General features: G+C 43.4%; 2 protein-coding genes across 2 annotated transcripts; both read left to right on the plus strand.

The window, feature by feature from the left end:
* Positions 1 to 1,546: 1,546 nt before the first annotated feature.
* arf3a (ADP-ribosylation factor 3a) lies at positions 1,547 to 5,919 on the plus strand. Its single transcript, XM_069659539.1, has 5 exons — positions 1,547 to 1,590; positions 2,657 to 2,839; positions 2,928 to 3,038; positions 3,369 to 3,493; positions 3,577 to 5,919. Exons 2-5 carry the CDS (start codon positions 2,692 to 2,694, stop codon positions 3,736 to 3,738), a joined length of 546 nt encoding a protein of 181 aa, XP_069515640.1. The 5' UTR covers positions 1,547 to 1,590; positions 2,657 to 2,691; the 3' UTR covers positions 3,739 to 5,919.
* Positions 5,920 to 10,257: 4,338 nt separating this feature from the next.
* Positions 10,258 to 21,745, plus strand: erbb3b (erb-b2 receptor tyrosine kinase 3b). The gene is made up of 28 exons (XM_069659629.1): positions 10,258 to 10,267; positions 11,054 to 11,208; positions 11,287 to 11,473; positions 12,973 to 13,098; positions 13,186 to 13,248; positions 13,439 to 13,557; positions 14,338 to 14,479; positions 14,581 to 14,694; positions 14,784 to 14,901; positions 14,987 to 15,060; positions 15,168 to 15,258; positions 15,855 to 16,057; positions 16,273 to 16,405; positions 16,507 to 16,600; positions 17,222 to 17,379; positions 17,484 to 17,540; positions 17,731 to 17,872; positions 17,984 to 18,103; positions 18,226 to 18,324; positions 18,522 to 18,707; positions 18,794 to 18,949; positions 19,068 to 19,143; positions 19,247 to 19,393; positions 19,474 to 19,571; positions 19,652 to 19,828; positions 19,917 to 19,988; positions 20,082 to 20,376; positions 20,469 to 21,745. Exons 1-28 carry the CDS (start codon positions 10,258 to 10,260, stop codon positions 21,347 to 21,349), a joined length of 4,293 nt encoding a protein of 1,430 aa, XP_069515730.1. The 3' UTR covers positions 21,350 to 21,745.
* The last annotated feature ends 106 nt before the right edge of the window (positions 21,746 to 21,851 follow it).

Below are 21,851 nucleotides of genomic sequence, written 5' to 3' on the forward strand. Positions count from 1 at the left end.
TTTTTCTCTCTTTCCCCTTCTCCCCCTCGTCGCTGCAGACAGAGACACATGCATAGCAACACATCGACTGCCCCCCCGAGTAATGACAACCAGACTGGGCTGAAATTAAAGAGAGGGAGGCAGAGAGAGGAAGTTAGGAGAGATAAAAGTTACCCACTTTGATTGACAGGATGATTATATGTATAAAGTAAAGCGATTTAGTGTGTTTAGTTAGATATAAAGATGGGGAGATAGATCCTCGCTGTACGTACAGCACGGATGCACAAGCAAAGGACAAATGGGGTATGGAGAAGGGGGTGAATAAAGTGTACTCTGTATAAATACATGCCTCAAAACATCTGCTTCTCAACTCCCCTTTCATTTTTGATGTGGGACAGGCAAGAGAAGGAGAGCGGGAGAGAAAACACAAGGAGCCAGCTACCCAGAACATCAAAGCCCCTGCCCTCAACGCACAGGCCCTCATTAGTTCAGCTAGCAGAACCAACGAGACTTGTGATTGTATTTGCTGGGGTGCACGCTGGCAGACACTTCAGAGGAAAGGCTCCTTTAAGTCATAACTCCACACCCCACCTCTCCTGCCACCACCCGAGCCCGCTGTAACCCCCCTGTAACCCTTCTCCAAAAAAAAAAAAAACTCCATGCGCACACAAAGTCGGCAGGCTCCCCCACCATCCACTCCACCCCGTAATCTGGTCTGCAGCTGCAAACATCTGCTCCCCTCTTTATTCCTCTGCCCTCACCGCTGAATTGATAAACACATCTATCACCGGACCACTAACTGACACACAACAGAGAGGAAGAGGGAGGCAAATGTTGGATGCACCTGTGGATGAGGGGCTGGCCTCGGCCATGTCATTCAATCACTATGGGTTGGTTTTATTTGATGGTTAATGGGTTAAACCCACAACTAGGAGGGAGTTCCTTCCTGACTCCTACATGCATTTTCACCTGTAACACCACACAAATGTTCAGTATCATATTTTGAAATACAAGATACCTTAACAAAATCTGTACTCAAGGTTAGTTACCTGCTCTAATATTGATTCAGTCTATGTTTTGTTGCCTCCTGTCACCACATTATCTGTGACACTGAGGGCTGCTGCCAGAAAGTATCACTTGGCATCCTATTTCAGTCAGCCAGTTACTTATTCATTAACATGATTCCCGTTTTAATTATTAAAGCATGTTTGCCTGAAGACTCTGCTACATTTCATATTGGTTTGTTGTTGGTATCCTGCTGCAACAGCACACAAAAAGCATTTAACACTTACAAGGTGTATTTATCAGGAAGAATTGTGTGTGAATATTGAAAGCTGGACTCCTATAAGCACAATAAGTCTCTAAGCAGGTTGATGCTGATGTTACTCACAATCTTTTCCCTCTTTTAAAAATAGACGATTAAATTACAGTTGCCCTCCAGCAGTGGTCCAGGTTTCTAACAAGTCAACGGTGACAAATGTGTCGGAGGTGTTCTTGACAATTCAAGTACCGCGAGAAAACACTCCATATAACAACCGTTTGTTCTCGCGAGACTACCATCCAGTCCTTTGCCTGCCTGAATCCAGCTGGTAGCCTGCCTGCCGTTGACGGGTAAGTGTGAATGAGATGCAAATGGTGAAAATGCTCAAAGATGTATGCAAGTAATAAAGAAAACCGCAGCGGATTTGTCGCAGCATTAACTCCTTGTAACGGCTTCTTAGTAAATTAACGGCTGTTAACCGACGACACCAGGCCGACTGGTGCGCTTGTCGTGACTGTACGAGGGCATTACAGCACACAAATTGACCCGGAGATTTTTTTTTTCTTCAGTTTGAAGACATTAACTGATATTGTTGCTGGCTAATTACGCTCCAATAATTGTCGTTTCACGTTTGTTAAAGAATAACGTGGCTCATTCAAATTCATCGCCTGCTTGGACTGCAGCAGCAGCCGTCTTCCCCTCGCGCTATGACAGATGTACATGGATGTGCGGCCACTGCAGCTGTAACAGGCTATGCTAGCAGCTAAAACCCTTGCATTTGATAGAAATGAATGAATACGTTGCCAGTCAGTGACAGCATCAGTTACAAGCGCTGAGATGGTCAGGCATAATAAATTAATGGCCTTATTTATAAGAGGGGGATGCTCCTACTGCTGCACTGCACATTGTGTATGCATTTTTTGCGAGCTTATTTGGAATATCCCAGTGAACATCAAATGCACCTCAGATAGAAAATGTAATCACAAGTTGACAGCAGAGTTGGCCTGTTGAAGGGGCCAGGCCAAGAAAGACTACATATTTTAGACTGTGTGCACCATACATTCCCACAATACTATGTTGTGTGTCATTTAATGTGATGTGAATTGATTGACACTGCTGGCATTTATTAAATTGCAAGCGAACAAAGCCACATGAAAGCTGATCCACATTACAGAGATCCAGTTTTGCGGCCTGTTTCCTCGGCAAGCTCTCAGTAGTGTAAAGCCACAGCCTTTAAGTCAGGTCAGCCGCCTTCCCGAGGTGTGAAACCTACTTTTACTGGCTTTTCTGAGGTGGCTTTTCATGCTGTGTCTCACCATGTTATTGTTTTATTGTATGTGTGAGTGTGTTTTTGACTTTTCATATGTGGTTTGTTGCTTTGTATACAAAGTTTATCATCAGTTCCCTGTTTAACAGTTCTGTTGCAGCTGAGGTGAGAGCCGGCAATCATCATGGGAAACATCTTTGGCAACCTGTTAAAGAGCCTGATAGGCAAAAAGGAGATGAGGATCCTCATGGTTGGGCTGGACGCTGCTGGGAAAACTACCATCCTCTACAAGCTGAAGCTAGGAGAGATCGTCACCACCATCCCCACAATCGGTGTGTGAGCAGTGAATTCATAACTGACACCTGTCACCGTTGTCTTGCAGCTTGTGTGACTCATTTTGATTTGCTTTTTTTTCCTCAGGTTTTAATGTAGAGACAGTGGAGTACAAGAACATCAGCTTCACCGTGTGGGACGTGGGTGGCCAGGATAAGATCCGTCCCCTGTGGAGGCACTACTTCCAGAACACCCAGGGTGAGCCCGAACAGCAGTCTCTTAGATGATACACAAGTTAGAATATACAAGTAAAATACAAGTTGCCATATTGGAAATAAAAAGACCTCGCAGTTCTGTGGCAAATCCTGCTGCACATGCTCGCCCCCAGCACCTGAGGGCATTTCTGACTAATGCCTCAGATGAGGTCATTTGCATTCAGCATCCAACTGTTTGAAATCATTATCATGTTAGTCATGTTGAAAGCCTGGACAATGAATACACATACTTCAGAGCTATGATTTTTATAGTGGGACTGATGGTTTTATTTTGTTTAACCCTTAAAAAGACATTTCATATCTCTACCTGCAGGTCTTATCTTCGTGGTGGACAGCAATGACCGTGAGCGGGTGAACGAAGCTCGAGAGGAACTGATGAGGATGCTGGCTGAGGATGAGCTGCGGGATGCTGTTCTCCTTGTCTTCGCTAATAAACAGGTATCGTCTTCCTTTGTCTTTCCCTTTATATTCCCTACTCTCTTAAGAGTCCTAATTAACACACCTGATGTGCTTTTGTTCAGGACCTGCCTAATGCCATGAACGCTGCAGAAATCACAGACAAGCTGGGCTTGCACTCCCTACGCCACCGCAACTGGTACATTCAAGCCACTTGTGCCACCAGTGGAGACGGTCTCTACGAGGGCCTGGACTGGCTGGCCAACCAGCTGAAGAACAAAAAATGAAAGGTCAGGTCAGTCAGTGGGGAAGAGCCTGGGTGCCAGCTCCAGGTAGAGGTTAAAGTGGATCCATTGTGTTTACATGGAGAGGCAGTGCTGAAAAGCTCCCAGGGGGTGACTCTCAATGGCTTTCTCCCCCCAAAATACTTTCATTTCACCTCTTTAATTTGATAATTTATTTCTATCTGCAGTGAGCTTTTTTAAATAATTACCAACCAATGGTATTGAAGTTAACCTAAACATTTTTACAAGCTGAATACATAAACATTGGGATGTTGTAGTATATTGTTACTGTAAAGGCTTATGTTATCCCCCTACTTTGCAGTATCTACGACCTCCATCACATTTTAATGTGTTCAGATGGCAGCGCAACCTTCCCTCGGATACTTGTAAATGTAAATTATAATGAATGTCATTATAGCATAGTGGGAGTACTACTATCAGAATACTATCACATTGTTTAAACACAGTATACTCATACAGACTCAGATAAATGTAAAGTTATCATATTCCGTCCACCATGTTTTACCTCCAGTTGATGCGCTTCAGAGCTCAATTTGTATTTTATTAAAATTTTACATTTTATTTAAATATATTTACCTTTTATTTATGATATTAAACCGACTTGATGACATACTGGATTGTTTGAAAAAAGAAAATCATATTTTTGTCGACATTTATTTATTTATTTATTTGTACGTTTGTCAGCATCACCTGTTCGTCTCCCTTTATATTGCAATGTGCATTAACTGCAAGGCAGCTGTTGAAAAAAGAAGCCCCAGTATCACTGTATATTACTGCTTCCCAATCTGCATGGAGATGTATGAAGAGTACTGGCTCGTGGGCTTGTAAGAGCTGTGAAGTACCGTAGGCCGCTGCTGTAAATAAAGATTCGTTCTTAGTCAACTTGCCTGGATCAGTAAGGGTCGAAATGGGTGGCGTCACCGAGGTGTGATAGCTGAAGTGATACAGATGACAGACCAGGCACACTGTACCAGCTCTGTGGCTTAGAAAAAATGCTGCTATTAGCCTGCCACGTGGCGAATGATGCAGCGGAGCATGTGATCGGCGTTTTCAGAGAGCTAACATGTTTTTCGAATGTTTATTTTTGAACTACAAGAACTCACACGCTTGTCATCCTGATTTCCTCATCCCTAATTGGCGTGACATTAAATGTGTTAACCGTATCTCTGTGTACCATGTTAGCACTAAATAACTCTAGATGCATTACTGTTGTACAAAATGTAATGTCTGTTTTTCCTGTATTCCTGGATTGAGTGTTAATTTATTTTGGACCAAAAGACAAGTGTTGATTTTTTAGTGTTGTTTTTTTCTTAATTTGCTAAGTAGCCGGGACAGTTGTCTTTATGAGTGTTCACACAAATCACATAATTTGAAAAAACTAGGAGAGAGGATGATAGAAAATACTGCATCATAAGGCATGTTAATAGTGTACAAGATCTGTAATAAAAGTGAATTATAATAGCCTGTTTCCTCAGACTATATTTGTTAGTCTAAATTCCTGCTGCTGGTTGGAACAATGCTGTACTGATACATGTTATGGATTTAGTGTAAAGTTTACCGAACAACCTTCTAATATGCAAAAGCATGCTTTTCTATGTCAGCGCAACTGTATATATGTTTATGTAACAGGAAAAGTATCCCATGGTATTCGCAGTCTAATTGAAAGTGTTGTTGATACACCTGTAGATATTGGGGTCAGTGTGTTGGCAGATCTGTATAACTGACAGCAGCTTGTGTGCGTGATGTGCCCTCTATTACATTCAGTTTGGTGTGACAATTGTTTTTGTGGCCTTATATTGCCGGTGGTTAAGTTCTCTTTGATAACAGGTTTGTTTGTAGGAATGTCCAACATTCGAGTATCTCGCCTACGATCTGTAACACTGATGCACTCACAGTACTGTTGTGGCTTAACGTCCTCCTTTCATTGAATATTTTGGCAGACTCTAACTTGAGATAAATTGTAGAAAAGCAAGACTGCAGAACATTCCAGCTGATAATGTCGATTCAAAAGGGAACAAACTGCAAATGAATTTATTTAATTTAGTGGCATATCATCAGGAGGAGGAAATATTACCGACACAGACTGGTGCAAATGTGTTGAATGATTCTATGGCTCCTGGCACTACATCGATCGATCAATCAATAAAAAGACCAAAACTTAAATCTGCTTTGGCTTGTTCATTTTTCACCTGATCGTACTGACTTTGGTTGTAATTTATCACCTTACAAGATTGTGCTTATTTTTCTGTGTGTTTGGATCTCAGTCCTCCCCACCACTTTGAAAATCTGAGATTATTACTTTAATTAAATCTATCATGTATGAGGTAACACAATGGTGATTAAGCCTATAGCCCACTGATGAAAGCCTTTGCATGTGCAGTACAGACCTGGTGTCTGGTGCGACTTTTGCAAAAAAAAATCACAAGCGGCGCCCAGTTAGTGACGCGTTTTCCATCACCCAGCAGTGGTTGGTCTGCCAGAGAGGGTAGGCGGAGCTAAGCGGCTGCTTTTCCGGTCTCTGCAAGCGTTGCGAGTAAACAGTAATCTACTTTGGCTGAACAAACAAAGAAAAGATCGATGACTACAGATACAACTTCAAAAATAAGTGAAAATCCAAAGAAAAAGAAACAAATTCGACGCTCAGATGAAGGCAAGCAGTCTAAAAAGGAAAGCGACTGTCAGCAAGGAAAATCAAGAGATACAACCGGAGCATCACACATGCAACACTGTCTGGATATCAGGGAAGTGTGATCCCGCAATTCCTGTTTATTGCCAAAAAGCGAAACAGAGATCTTCAGGATTACCACTTTAAAGATTATTTTTGGGGCGTTTATGTCTTTATTTATAGAAAGGATGGTGGATAGTGTTGGTGACAGGGGAAGAGAGGATTGGGGATGACACGCGGCAAAGGGACGAGGGAGGGAGTTGAACCCGGGGCCTGCTGCATAGAGGACTGTAGCCTCTGTACATGGGCCACCGATTTAACAGCTGAGCTAAACCAACACCCTTCCACACCACTTTAGATCGAGCGCGATTTAACAACAAAAAATCTGATGTGCTTTCTCAACAAACACGTTCACCTACTTCTATTTCTACCTTATTAAAAATCCACCTATGATCTATGGATAGTCAAATCTAAACAATTTAACTACTTGACACAAGATAACTCCTACTTCAATGACCCATTCTGTGTGTGTGTGTGTGTGTGTGTGTGCACGCAAGTTTCAACTTCTTGCAGCTTGTATATGCTGCATATCGGACCATGATGACTTCCAAAAACTAGTTGTCGTGTTACAAAATCACCTCCATACATTACTCTCTCACTCACAGTACAGAGATCCTTTCCTCCTTCAGCGGATATATGTTAAAACAGCCTTCTGCTATCAAACTCTGCACATGCTTTATTCTGAAAAACATAATAAGGAACATTACGAGCATTTTTAAGTGGAGAAGGACTTTAAGATTCTGAAGTAAGGATTAATTTCAACCCAGCAAATGTTCATCATACCAGTTGACAACTAATGTTAAATCCAGATCAATTAACAGCACACATTAGTAGCTTGGTTTTTAAACACGTACTGGTGAACATGGACTGGATAAGAGCAGGTCAAACAGGAGGAAAGGATGCAGAGAAATGTTGCCTTTCTCTCTTGGCCTTTCCTAACTGCTGCCATCAAGAGAAGTTTGGCACGATCAGGTAGTTTCCCTGTGGAACCGCTGCACTCCACAGAGAGTCATTTTGTCGGAGCCAATCAGAGGTCCATGTAGGGGAGAGTGCTGCTGTGTCTCCAGGGGTGTGACAGCAGTATGTGGGTCAGAGCTGCTCCCGGGGCCACCAGCCCCCAGGGCCCCCTGCAGGACGGCTACAATAAGCAGCCCCAGGGCGGATGCCATAGCTGGGATTCCCACCCGTAACCGGGACGCCTTCACCCAGGGCACAGACACACTGGCAGCAGCCCCACAATCAATTCATCAATCTCTTAAGGGAGTGGCAACCGCAAAAGGCCAAAGCAGTCACCCCCACAGCTCGCCTTGGACGGGACAGGGCCACCAGGGCGGACACTGAGGCTGACACCACGGTGGCGTCGTGAAACTGCCCGACTCTGCAGAAGCCTTGGAATCATCAGGCCTTTATGAGAGCCACACTCTGACCTAAGAACAAAGAATCCCTGCTGAAAATGAGAAACGAATGACCAAAAATGTGTTTGAAATCTTTATAATTTCATTTCCTCTGTGATGTTTTTTCATTTTATTCTGTTTGACTGAGCAAGACTGACACATTCACACTGACGGCTGTTTATGGAAACTGACTCGAACTGTGAAAATGTCTTCCGATTCACTGGGTAACGTTGCTTTGTTAAGTTTACAATCATTCAACTTTCATATCATTTTACCAAAACAGATTTGACATTTTACCTAAATTTATGGGTCAAAGAATAATAATAAAGTAGAAACAGACGTGTGTGTACTTCCCACAGGCCCTGCTGCAGCTCCAATACCTACAATCGTCAGACTCTGTCTCCTCCTGCTGGACACAAAGCTGCTGCTGGAGGGAAAACACAAGTTAAACTTAAGGTACAGACTGATGCAAGCATGCAACAATAAAAAAGGCATTGTTTTTTTACACTTACACTTGGTCTTTGGCTTTTATACGTGAGCACATCAGATAAATGAAGAGATTCATATTTTAATCACATTTTCATTGACAAGGACGATTGACTATTCTCACTCTTATTTCCATCCTCCCAAACAAGCACCAACTGTTCAGCCATCCTTTCCTCCCACAAAATAAGATTACCAGCACATCTGTCAGAGGCAGTTACTGATATCCATCCATTAGTGAGTCGTCCTCCTTTCACTCACAGCTTCATGTTCAGGAATTTTCGCCCGCTCTGAGGCAAATCTTCCTCAAATTAAGCATGTTCTTGTTTTGGGTTCAGAAGTCACTTGACCATCTGACAATGTGCCCATTGTGACAGGCTGCTCCATACGCATCAAAGTGGTGATTAACCAGTTGACAGGGCTGTGGGGGACAATACTGCTCTTTACAGGGGAAACAGTGCAGCCACTCACTGCACTGGGTGCTGACTGGGCGAGCACAGCAAGGCTTCAACACGCTGCAGCTGAGCACCAAAATAACTGCACAGAAAGGGACATATGTGGTGTTTAAACCGGTGCACGTGCAAGACTTTTACGTCTTTTCTCTCTACAGGAGCGGCATGATTTTCCTTTCTTCCACTAATAGTAATTTTTACACAAAGGAAGTCATGTGATTATATTTTGTTTAAAATTATTTTGCTTCTCTTCTCTGTAGCTTGATCTGTTTGTTGTGGGGTATTTGATTCGTATGGGACGCTCAGAACAACAATTGAGGCTGCAGCTCGTGAAAAAAAGACGGACCAGCCTCTGATTGGTGAATCAATCGGGCTCCTGGCCAATCACGTGCCTCTCTCTGGGAGGGAAAACCCAGCGTCAAAATAAACTGCCACTTGTTCGACGTTTTCAGCTTAGCAGTTGGCGCAATTTTTCCACTAGTTTGCATGTCTTCTTGTATTTGACTCCTACATTAATTTTTCTTTCCACAGAGCCTAGAACCGGAATATTTTTTTTTTATGTTTGTTTCCTTTGTTCTTTTTTTTTTTATATATAGATCCTTTCTTTGCTACTCATCCCCAGCTGCGAGAGGGGCTACATGAACCTGTGTGATATGAGAACAGCTCACTGAATAGAGTCGACTTCAACATGATCCAGTCGTGGGGATTCATACTACTGTGTGTGACATTATCATGGAGGCTACAAACGGCATCATCACAAACCCATGAAGGTAGGTAGGGGAATTTATAGTTCTTTGTGTGCATTTTTACAATGTTATCATTTCATAAATCCTTCTATTGTAAGAGACACGAACAAGGAGATTCTTTTTTTCTTATAACTTGGGATGAAAACTATTTTTTAAATCACAATAGAAAATAATAGAATATGCGAATAAAACTATCTAAGCTTGTCAGCTGTTCAGTGAGTGTAATGTTTAATGAACTCCTAACCCTCTCCTCTTCCTTCCTTTGTCTCCAATCAAACAGTACTCTCTGTGCTTTCCTCCTTGCCCTCTTTTGCTATTGTTACTGAGCAAAGTCCTTAATGCAGCAATATATCACCACTTTATATGCTGCCAGTGATTAATGAATGTCCTGGGGGAGAGAGGACATTAATGTTGCCTGTATGTCAATGACCCCAGTTGTAAAAGCTACTGAGGACATCTGGCCCTGTTCATGTTGACGTGTGCAAGCTGCTGATGATTGTTGTTGTCACTTATGTCTTTTCAAAAGGTTATAGGTTGGTTTGATAATGCAGATGTGTTCGAGCATGCATGTTAATTTTAATTGTCCAAATAGTTAGAATGATCATGCAACTCTTCCACTTAAACTATGAGTTCAATTATTAATCTGTACCTGTGTGTACATACAGTAGGAGAAACATGCATACATGAATGCATGCATGGACATGTATGATCGTACAGTCATATGTCAGCATGCAAAGCTCCAATACTTTCAATAAAAAATAGATGCATCAGGTCTAAAAGGTTTATGTTAGTGCAGCTTCCGAAGATTCTTCATTACAACTCTGCACGTTCCCAGTGTAAACAGAAATCTGACTTGTGTTGGCTGAAGCAGGTGTGTCATCTTTGCACATTAAGGCCCAGTGCTACAGTTTTTGTTTCTCAGTATGAGATGGTGTGTATGTCCCCTTCCGTCCACGATATTTCCCTTCCTTCTGCCAGAATGTCCCACTCACACATGGCCCATTGTCTGTTGGTATGATCTCAGCAACGCAGACCCCTCAGACACACACACACACACACACACACAAACACACACACACATACGCACACATGCACACAGAAGCACTGTCTGTCACTGCATCACTCTTCACTCACTGGGACACACTGTCCACATTTATAACTTTATCACAATGAGGCACTTTGTCTGAGAAAAAGCTCTGCTCTCCTCGACCCTCGGCCTTCACTCCATCAGCCCCGGGCCGGGACTGCTTCATGTAGCGGGGTTACTGCTGGACGGCTTTAACTCTCACAACACGCCCATTAAGCAGCAAACACAGCATCAGGGAGACTCATCGAACACATGAATACTGCTGAAACAGTGTGTCTCTAAGGCAATGGCATGGTTTTTAAACATGTAGCATAGCAAGTAAAAGTCCTAAATATTAAGCAACCCCTTGGAATCTCTTTATTTTCTTTATACCTTCAGTAATGTGTGTCTTTCTTCCCTGTGTCTGTCAGTGGTGTGTCCTGGTACGCAGAACGGCCTGAGCTCCACAGGTTCTCAGGAGAATCAGTACAACCTGACTAAGGACCGCTACAATGGCTGTGAGATCATCATGGGAAACCTAGAGATCACTCAGATTGAGAGTAACTGGGATTTCTCCTTCCTCAAGGTAGCTCCTCTATCCCTCATTTTTCTAACAGATATCTATGTACGAGGTGTAGCAGTGTACTCCTCTTTTTCTCCACAGACAATCCGCGAGGTGACCGGCTACGTCCTCATTGCTATGAACCACTTTCAGGAGATCCCTTTAGGGCAGCTACGGGTCATCAGAGGAAACGGCCTCTATGAAAGACGCTTCGCTCTCTCTGTCTTCTTCAATTACCCCAAAGACGGCTCCAACGGCCTGCGGCAGCTGGGGCTGGCGAATCTGACAGGTAAAGAGAGTTAACAGGAAGACAGAAGCACAAACAAAAATGTCCAATATGCAAGGTGTGAAAGATGATTCAAGGTTTTGTAGGGCATCCAAGACAGTGATAAAAATTAAATGAAACAAAGAAAAAATTGCTAGTGCAGTTTTAACAAGTTCACCTCGATATGTTGTTGTAGAAAGAAACTGAGAAAATGTGCCAGAGATGTTGACACAGTGTAGTAGTCACTCCGCCTCAGCCAGGTGTTCTGAATACTGTTAATTAAGATAAGATAAGATAAGATAAGACAGTACTTATTGATCCCCAGAGGGGAAATTCGGTAACGTTACAGCAGACCGTGTGTGTCTCAATAGTGTGTCTACATTAATGAAGCTGATACCTCTGGATCCAACAGCTGACTCTTATTTCACTGGTTGATGATAAATTAAAACATACAGATAAATGTACATGACAAAAAACAGCTGATCTGTGGTAACCTGTAGACACAGAGTGCAGGAGAATGTTTGGGTTGCTTGGCAACAAAAGTCCAGTTTCAGTTAAGTTGTGGAACTAGTAGGGTCGGTGGAGCATAAAAATCTAAATAATCTGTTGTTGATTATTACTGTTTACTACTATTTGCCGCTTGTATAACTGTAGTACTGTGATGTTGATGTTGTGATGTTGAATATCACCGTGATTATCTGCGATCTATGACCGAATCACAGCCATGATGATATTCAGTACAACTTAACTCCCTCTCATGTGATATTGCTTAAATAATCTGACATGCTTAGATAACAACTACAATAGCCAACCTGATTTATTGCAAATATTTAAAAAATACTTGCACTTTATATTTTTCAATATAAATGGCACTTAGGCACTTCAGACTTCCACGGAATGAGTAAAACTTATTTATTTAGAGCATATAAATGAAAACTAACAAGGTCCAGGAAAACATGTGAGAACACAAGTAAAGCTTGAAGGAAAACATGGAGCAAGGATTGAAGTAAAGCTAGATACAACAGAAATGAAAGTGACAAAATAAAACAGGAAATGATAACACTAAAATATGTAACTCAACAACAGGGATGACACATTATTGGAGTACATGGTGGTGCAGTGGTTAGCGCTGTCAGTTCACAGCTAGAAGGTTCCTAGTTTGAGTCCCTGTTTCGACGAAGTGGGCCTTTCTGTGTGGAGTTTGCATGCTCTCCCCGTGCATGTTTGCGTTCTCTCCGGATACTCAGGCTTCCTCCCACAGTCCAAAGACATACTTGTTAGGTTAATTGATGACTCTTAAACATAGGTGCCCATAGGTGTGAGCCTGAGCATGAAAGGTTGCCTGCCTCTATGTGTGTGACCCCTCCTCTTGCCCAATGACAGCTGGGATAGGATCCAGCAACATTTCTACTAAATGCAAATGTCACTCTATTGCCCTTACTTCTTTCCGTTCATATTGTTTACACTGTCTGTAATATAGTGGCTGCTAAAGTGTCACTGTTTTCTCACCCGTAACTTCACAGAGATTCTGGAGGGAGGAGTGCAGATCATCAACAACAAGTACCTGAGTTACGGCCCCTGGATCGACTGGCAGGACATCATCAGAGATAACAGTGCCCCTATTGACATCCAGTACAATGGAGAGAGAGGTCTGTGTTGGAGTTTTTTATTATAGGCCCAAATTATCCAGAGATTATCTCTTTTTTACAAGTCTTTTCCCTCTGTTTCTCTGTCAGGCCCGTGCCACAAATCTTGCGGAGATTACTGCTGGGGGCCAAATAAGGACCAGTGTCAGATCTGTGAGTGCTCAATTGTTCTCTCTGTGTGTTTTATCTCCTCCCCTCCTCCTTTCTCTTCACAGAATGTCTCTCTTCTTAGACAGAAATACACAGAGACAGAGGGAGAGGGAGAGATGCATACACCAAGACACAACACACACTCATGCACATGGGTGACCTCTGTTCAACCCGTCTCTCTTCTGTGTCTCAGTGACTAAGACGGTGTGCGCTCCGCAGTGTAACGGCCGCTGTTTTGGGACTAGCCCCAGGGACTGCTGTCACATAGAGTGTGCGGCAGGATGTAAAGGCCCTCTGGACGTGGACTGTTTCGTGAGTACTCTGCTTTGCCTCTACAGGAATCTGCTGATAAAATACTTTGAACTACACTACCATAGTGTGGTGAGGAAATCCCCTTGCAGACGCTTGAAACTTGCACACACTCAACCCACTTCATTTGTGTTATGTTATCAGTGTGTGGTGTTTTTGTGGTTGCTGCACCTGATATTTCAAAGTCAGCTGCCAAATAGAAACAGATCTAAACATTAGCTGATTTTGTGCCTCCATGATTTGATTCTATAACAAAGCTTGTTCATGTGTTAGTTCATGGCCGCTTACTTTAAAATCTTTGGCCTTGAGGGTAGATAAGACTGAGAGTTAACCGTCCTCCTAGCAGTTGTGAGGCTGCGTAATGGACAGCAGTGCTTCCACCTAAATGCTAACTTTCAGCATGCTAACATGCCCACATTACAATTCATAAATGCTGATGTTTAGCATGAATACCATGATAGCATTTTCACCCACTAACTTAGGTGTGTTACCATGCTAACTTAGCTCATTAGCACAAAACAGGAAGTTAAGATGAGTCTGCTCGGATTATTTGACCTCTGATGGAAAATTTTGACCTTTAGGACCACCAGATTTCTGTCAGGTTCATCCTCAGGGGGCCAAAGGTGTCTGTAGCAACCAATACCATAGATATTCAGATATTTCTAATTATTGGACCAAAGTTGTGAACTGACCGACGGAGCCATGCAGCTAGCATTGGTAAAATGTACCTAAAAGCTTATATAGTTTTATTTTGTGTGTGTGTCTGTGTGTGTTTGTGTGTAGGCATGCCGTCATTTCAACGACTCTGGAGCCTGTGTGCCTCAGTGTCCTCAGACTTTGATCTACAACAAGCAGACGTTTCAAATGGAAACCAACCCGAACGCCAAATATCAGTACGGCTCCATCTGCGTCTCCCAGTGCCCCAGTGAGTTAACCTGCGTTTGTTTTTGTACTCTACGTGTTTCCTTTTAACTTTTGACATATTTGGAGACATGTTTTAACTCACTTTTGTTTCTCTCCTTGCAGCCCATTTCGTGGTGGACGGCAGCTCCTGTGTGAGTGTCTGTCCTCCAGACAAGATGGAGGTGGAGCGTGAAGGCCAGAGGCAGTGTGAGCTCTGCAGTGGACTCTGCCCGAAAGGTCGGCACTGACAATCACTTTCCACGTTTTACACTGACTTTATTTGTCACTCACAAGGAGCTAATGATGCTGTTTGGTGATCACTGCAGTGTGCGAAGGTACGGGTGCTGAGCACAGACAGACTGTGGACTCCAGCAACATCGACAGCTTCATCAACTGCACCAAGATCCAGGGCAGCCTTCACTTCCTGGTCACAGGGATTCTTGGGTAATTATCTACTCAGCCTGAAGAATCTAAGACTACAGTTCTGTGCAGTCAGCTTCTTCATTATGTGTGTTTTTATTCTTCATAGAGATGACTTTAAAAACATCCCGCCCCTGGATGCCAAAAAGCTGGAAGTTTTCCGCACTGTCAGAGAAATTACAGGTTTGTAGAAACAGATTTTCATAATTTTTCAGTAGGTTTTAAATCGATTTCCTTTCTTATTGGTGACAATTTGGAGTTTTAATATTGACTCTGTGTTTTACCTTCAGATATCTTAAACATCCAGTCGTGGCCCGAAGAAATGAATGATCTGTCTGTGTTTTCGAGTCTCACTACCATTCAAGGGAGGTCGCTCTACAAGTAAGCCTTTTTTAGCTAATTCTCGTGTCAATCAAGACAATAAATCAACCAGTGAAACACTGTTAATATGATTTCATTTTATATGGAAAAATAATGTATATATTTAAACATGCAAAATCCATTATGAATTAATGATACATACATGTAAAAGGAAAATGAACAAAGGAGAACTCGCTTTAGGCCTTAGGCTGGTTCTGATGCTCGTGTTCGTGCCTAAACTCATATCTCTCTGTATTAGATGTTAAGTTTGTTGCATAACCGTGTGTCATCGCTGCTCTCATGCACACTTGAAACCCTGCTAACTGTCTGCTCAGTTTTCTAAGCTGCTCTCTGCATTAACACCTCATGTCGAGCTCCTGGTGCTTTGTGCTGACACTTTTAAACTCTCTTCTCTCTCTGTGCGTCACAGCTGTGAACAGGTACGGACTGTGTGTGTGTGTGTGTGTGTGTGTGTGTGTGTGTGTGTGTGTGTGTTAAATCCCTATAACTCCAAAAGAACTAAATCATTACCTAAACAGTCAAACCATTGTTGAGTATTTCTTTTTTAATTCTGATTTCCTTTTCCTCTGTCTCCTCCTAAAACACTCTAACTGCAGGCGTTTTTCTCTGATGGTGATGCACATCCCCACTCTGACCTCACTTGGTCTGCGCTCTCTCCGGGAGATCAGCGATGGCAGCGTGTACATCAGTCAGAATGCCAACCTCTGTTACCAGCACACTGTAAACTGGGCGCAGCTGTTCAGAGGGCGCAGAGTTCGAGTCAACAACCTCAACAACAACAGGCCACTGGCAGAGTGTGGTGAGACGAATGAAAATACTCCTGTATCACCCAAATCAAACACTTTTATCAATCTCTGTTATTTCAGTATATACGCAACATAAACAGTGGTCAGAAAAATAAATTCCATACCATCTTTTTCTACTTTGCAGTTTTGATTAAAAACTAAAAACAATTAGTGTTTTTCAGCAGCAGTTTCCTGATGCTTGTCTTACATCCCTGTGTATGCTCTTCAGTTGCAGAAGGCCACGTGTGTGACCCGCTGTGTTCAGACGCGGGCTGCTGGGGCCCGGGGCCCGACCAGTGTGTATCCTGTAGGAACTACAGCCGAGAAGGCACGTGTGTGGGCAGCTGTAATTTTTACACTGGGTCAGTAGACACATGTATTGGTTTATATTCTCACTTATGATGTTTAAAAGTTGAATTTACTTTTTTATCTACCTATATGTTATTGAATATTGTGTCCCTAGAGCTCCAAGGGAATTTGCCCGACCTGATGGCGAGTGTGTCACCTGCCATCCAGAGTGTAAACCTCAGAGTGGGAAAGCCAGCTGTACTGGACTGGTAAACACTTACTTTGATATTTCACTGTGTCCCAGTGCCTTCATATGAATACTTACTTTTATCTGACTGCTTTTTTTTTAAAACCTTGACAGTGCAAAGGCATAATGTCGATTAAGGATTGGGGGAAATGTCACCCTAGCTGTCCAAAAACCTATTTTCCCCCTAATATTTTACAGTTTCATACTATATTTCTGTGTCTGACAGTAAAGCTTGCCAACCTTTAAAATAAGCGATAATTAAACTCTCCCAACATTAGTCTCTTTGCGCCCTGCTTTAGAGGAAAATTGAAATGATAACTAAATTGTTGAAGTATTTTTTTGTAGATCTTTGATGCCCTCAGGAACCTTTTGTTCAACGTGAAATAGATCCTCCATTAAGAAATTAAGTATTGACTTTCTGCCACCCTTTTCCTGCTATGTTACTATTTATACACAGTGGATAATGTCCTAAATCATTTACTGTGTTGGAAAGAGCTATAGGTGCTACACCAAGGCAGTTTCTTCCACTATGTCTTGAGTCATTGCAGCTTATGATGTCTCCCCAAGGTAGAGTTTAATCTCTCTCCCTCTCTCTTAATTCCTCCCTCAACAGTCATCCGTCCTCTCTCTCTTTCTTTTGTAGGGTGCCGACAAGTGTGAGGCGTGCGCCAACCTCCGTGACGGTCCTTACTGCATGTCCTCCTGTCCCACTGGAGTGAATGATGGTCAAAGAGGACTGATCTTCAAATACCCTAACAGGGAGGGTCACTGTGAACCATGTCACCACAACTGCACACAGGGGTGAGACTGGACTCAAAGTATATACGTGTGTGTCTTCATGTGTCCATCTGCAGATGTGTAACGCTTATAAAATCAATGACTGATGATGTGTGAACGTGTTACAGATGCTCAGGACCAGGATTGAAGGATTGTATAGAGGCAGCCGCTCTGGCAGTCAGTAGGTGAGTGTCTCCCCCTGCTGGTGATTATAAAACACTACACTGCAGTATGTGTGACACACAAAAACATACAATAACATCAACCTTTAAGAAACACAGCAAAGCAAAGTCTCATCATGACCTCATATCTCTTCAACTGACTTTCTTTTACCTGTCTTCATACACTAGCATCTCTCTCTGCTTCCCCCTGCAGTGGTCAGATCACAGGCATAGCATTAGGTGTCCCGGCTGGCTTGATTTTTTGCCTGGCCTTGTTTTTCCTGGGCGTGCTGTACCACCGAGGCCTGGCCATCCGCCGCAAGAGAGCCATGAGGAGATACCTGGAGAGCGGAGAGGTTAGACATTAGAGACTATCCAAACTCATGAGCTGCCTTTGCTTTGATTGTGACATGCATTTGTTTTCAGTGAAAAAGAATCATAAAGGGAATTGTTCATGTTTTTGGCAGAGCTTTGAGCCACTGGGTCCTGGAGAGAAAGGTACGAGGGTTCACGCCCGCATCCTGAGACCGTCTGAGCTGAAAAAAATCAAAGCCCTTGGCTCAGGAGTTTTTGGCACAGTGAACAAGGTATTTATTCAACACTTTAATAACTTAAAGTGCTAAAATAACTTTACTTTCTATTTTAGTTTTAGATGAAGAGTTTCATGTGACCTGATGTGTCTGATGCTGTATAATGTATTGTGTTTAAGGGTTTTTGGACTCCAGAGGGTGAGACAGTGAAGATCCCTGTGGCCATTAAGACCATCCAGGATAGCTCGGGCCGACAGACCTTCACTGAGATCACAGATGTGAGAATCTGAGCTACTGTCCTGAGCGACATTAAGAAATCACAGAAATGGCCATTAATGACACATATAAGATAGTACAAAAAGTGTTTGGATATTTATGTGGTGCCTGTAACTCGTTGTGAAAACTCTTTTATTCAATTTCAGACCACAAAGCACGTCATAAAAAAAGTATATAATGTAACTTATTCTCTGTGTAGCATATGCGGTCCATGGGCAGCCTGGACCACCCGTACATCGTGAGGCTGCTGGGCATCTGTCCAGGCCCCACTCTGCAACTAGTGACCCAGCTCAGCTCACAGGGCTCCTTACTGGAGCACATCAGGCAACACAAGACCAGCCTGGACCCCCAGCGCCTGCTCAATTGGTGTGTGCAGATCGCTAAGGTGAGTGCATTAGAGTTTTAGAGCCACTGACTGTTATAAACAGGCTGTCAGAGTATATAAAAAGTGTAAAACGGTTTGTGTCTTAGGGTATGTACTACCTGGAGGAGCACTGCATGGTGCACAGGAACCTCGCTGCTCGAAACATCCTGCTGAAGAACGACTACCAGGTCCAGATCTCAGACTACGGTGTGGCCGACCTGCTTTACCCCGACGACAAGAAATACGTCTACACTGACACCAAGGTTGTTATGACTCATTCAGTTCCCTTGAATCGTTAGTCACAGTTAAGATGTTTTTACAGTCTCTTCCTGTAATGGAGTAAATCTGTACAACCTGTCTGCAATCTATCTCTTAATCCAGACGCCCATAAAATGGATGGCCCTTGAAAGCATCTTGTTTAGACGATACACTCATCAGAGCGACGTGTGGAGTTATGGTAAGAGGCTGTGTGCCAATGACTACATTTTCCTGTTGAAAGCTGCTGTCTGTGAATTTTGGCAGGGAGGATGTTTAATTGTGGCGTCTCTATTCCCGGACAGGGGTGACAGTGTGGGAGATGATGTCATTTGGGGCGGAGCCATATGCCTCCGTGCAGCCTCAGGAAGTGCCAAGTCTGCTGGAGAAGGGCGAACGACTGTCACAGCCTCACATCTGCACTATAGACGTCTACATGGTCATGGTTAAATGTGAGTGTGATAAAAACGTCCCACCAGTGTGCACAAACACACAAACACATGATCTGAATTCTTCTTCTTCTTCTCGTCAGGCTGGATGATTGATGAAAACATAAGGCCGACATTTAAAGAGCTGGCCAGTGATTTTACTCGCATGGCAAGAGACCCGCCTCGATATCTTGTCATCAGGGTGAGGCTTTTATCCCTTTGCAACAAAATCCACTGGCTTCTTAGTTTGATCTTAAACCGTGTTCTGCCTGTATTCTGTAGTCTGAAGAAGAAGAAATGGCGTCAGGCGAGATTCATCGGAGAGAATCAGAGCGAGGGCTTCTAGAGGCAGCTTTTGAAGACCAAGACGAGGAGGGACTGGAGGATGGTTTGGCTACCCCTCCTCTCCAACACTCTCCGTCTTGGAGTCTCTCTCGGTCCAGGATTAATTCTTACAGGGTGATGAAATACATCTTAGATTTGATACATCCATTGTAACCTGAGTGAAGAAATTATAACAGAGGACTTTTTCTTCCTTGATTTGTAGAGTGGCACCTCCCAGGCCGGACCTATGGGATACCTGCCGATGACTCCCAGCCCTGTGGACAGCATCCGCCAGGTGATACAGACTCACGATCCATCAAATGCAAAGATATATCTATAACTGGTTTCAATGACATGACCTCTGTAAGTCTTTGCTTCTCTGTCTCAGCTGTGGCTTCAGAGGTCTCGCCTGAGTTCGGTGCAGACGCTGCCAGAGAGGTCGGCGGTCAGGGGGAGCGGCAGAGAGGCGGAGCAGCGCGAGGAAGGGTTACGGAGCGGGGGGAGTCTTCACAGGGCCAGGTTTGGGTCAGAGAGGGGAACTCCTCTTATATCCATCAGCCGGCACAGGAAACTATCAACTGTATCAAGTCCATCCTCGTATAAGGTGTGGACGGCAGAGGAGGAGGAGGAGGTGGACCACTTTGGCTATGTGCTGGCTGCGTCGCCTGTTACTCCAGAGAGAGGTAAATTATTAGCACGAAGATCCTTTTATTGACAGTTGTAGAATACAAGAGTTCTTTCCCTCATCTTCTTCCTTCTTCACACTCTGTCACAGTCTGTAGGTTCCCTCATTCTGGGAGAAGAAACTCAAGACCGAAGAACAATCTATCTCTTGGGGTGATGAAGGCCTCCCAGGAGTATGAAATCATGACCAAAGAGTCTTGCGATGTCTTATCACAGGCAGATGTCCCTGTCCTTTCAGAGGAACTTGGTCCTAAAACTTCTCCTACACACTCTCCAACCTTCAAGGCTCCATCACCTGCAGAGGACACAGCACACGTGGAAACTCTGGCACCAGTCTCCGCTGTGAAGAATAAGCAGGAAGAGGAGAGTTGTGAGGGAAGTGCTGCAGATCAAAGAGACTCTACAGAGAAGCATGAGCCCACTGGAGACTCTGATAGTGGGATCAGAGCTGTGGGTGACCAAGGAGAAGGCAGGTATGAATACATGGATATCAGGCGATGTGACTCAACAGAGGGTGAGAATCCAGCATGGGAGAGACGTGGGAGTCAAACATCTGCTGAAGGGACTGAGGAAACAGACCAAATAGTGGAGGTGTTGAAAAAAGAGCACAAGGAGGAAGAGGAAGAGGAGAAGTGCCACAACACAAATAAACAACCACTTCAGGGGGATCAGAGCGAGATGGTCATGCCCAGGCCAGATGTGCTCACAGCTGGGGGAGAAGAGGTGGAGGAGTACGAGGAGATGACCAGACTTGGAGTGGTGCCCGGTGGGTGGGAGGAGGCAGACTACCAGAACCTCCCAGTGAAGGGAAGGAGTGTTCCTGAGGAGACGGGCAGCAGCAGGTGTGCAGGGATCGGGGGATACATCAAGGTGTGTGCTGGCATGGGGGAACCTGGCAGCAACACATCTTTTGACAACCCAGACTACTGGCACAGCAGACTGTTCATCAAGCCAGATGCTGTACGCACCTAATAATGAGGACTGGGACAGAGACAGTGTGGTGCCTGTCCTATATCTTGGTAGTTCTGTACTGATTTTCAGCCTTTTTTCTTTTAGTTCCAGTGTCCAATAAACTTTGAAACAGTTATTAAAGAAATATACCCTTGAAAGTCATTCTACAGTTTTATGCAGGACATAGATGTTTAAAAAACCAAACGTGAATCGGTACAGAACCAAAAATGTTTATACTAAAGCAGGCAAAGGATGTGGTGCTTGTCTGTGAACTTTAAATGGTGAGCAGTTTCCTCTATAGTTTACATATGTGACAGTAAATGTTTAAAATGCTTGTGTAATTTGAAGCCGTATGTTGAGGTGCCAATGTCCCATTTTTGGACAATTTGTTATAACATGAAGTAGCATATGAATGAATAAAGAAAATTATTTTGCAAATACATATTGTGTCATTGTATTATTAAGCGTATCTTCTTATTTACAGAGTTAATAATAAAAAATCAATTTATTTAACTTTTTATCT

Source organism: Semicossyphus pulcher, unplaced genomic scaffold, assembly GCF_022749685.1.
Source record: "Semicossyphus pulcher isolate SPU_LCO1_2020_fin unplaced genomic scaffold, fSemPul1.0.p SCAF_13, whole genome shotgun sequence".
Classification (NCBI taxonomy): domain Eukaryota; kingdom Metazoa; phylum Chordata; class Actinopteri; order Labriformes; family Labridae; genus Semicossyphus; species Semicossyphus pulcher.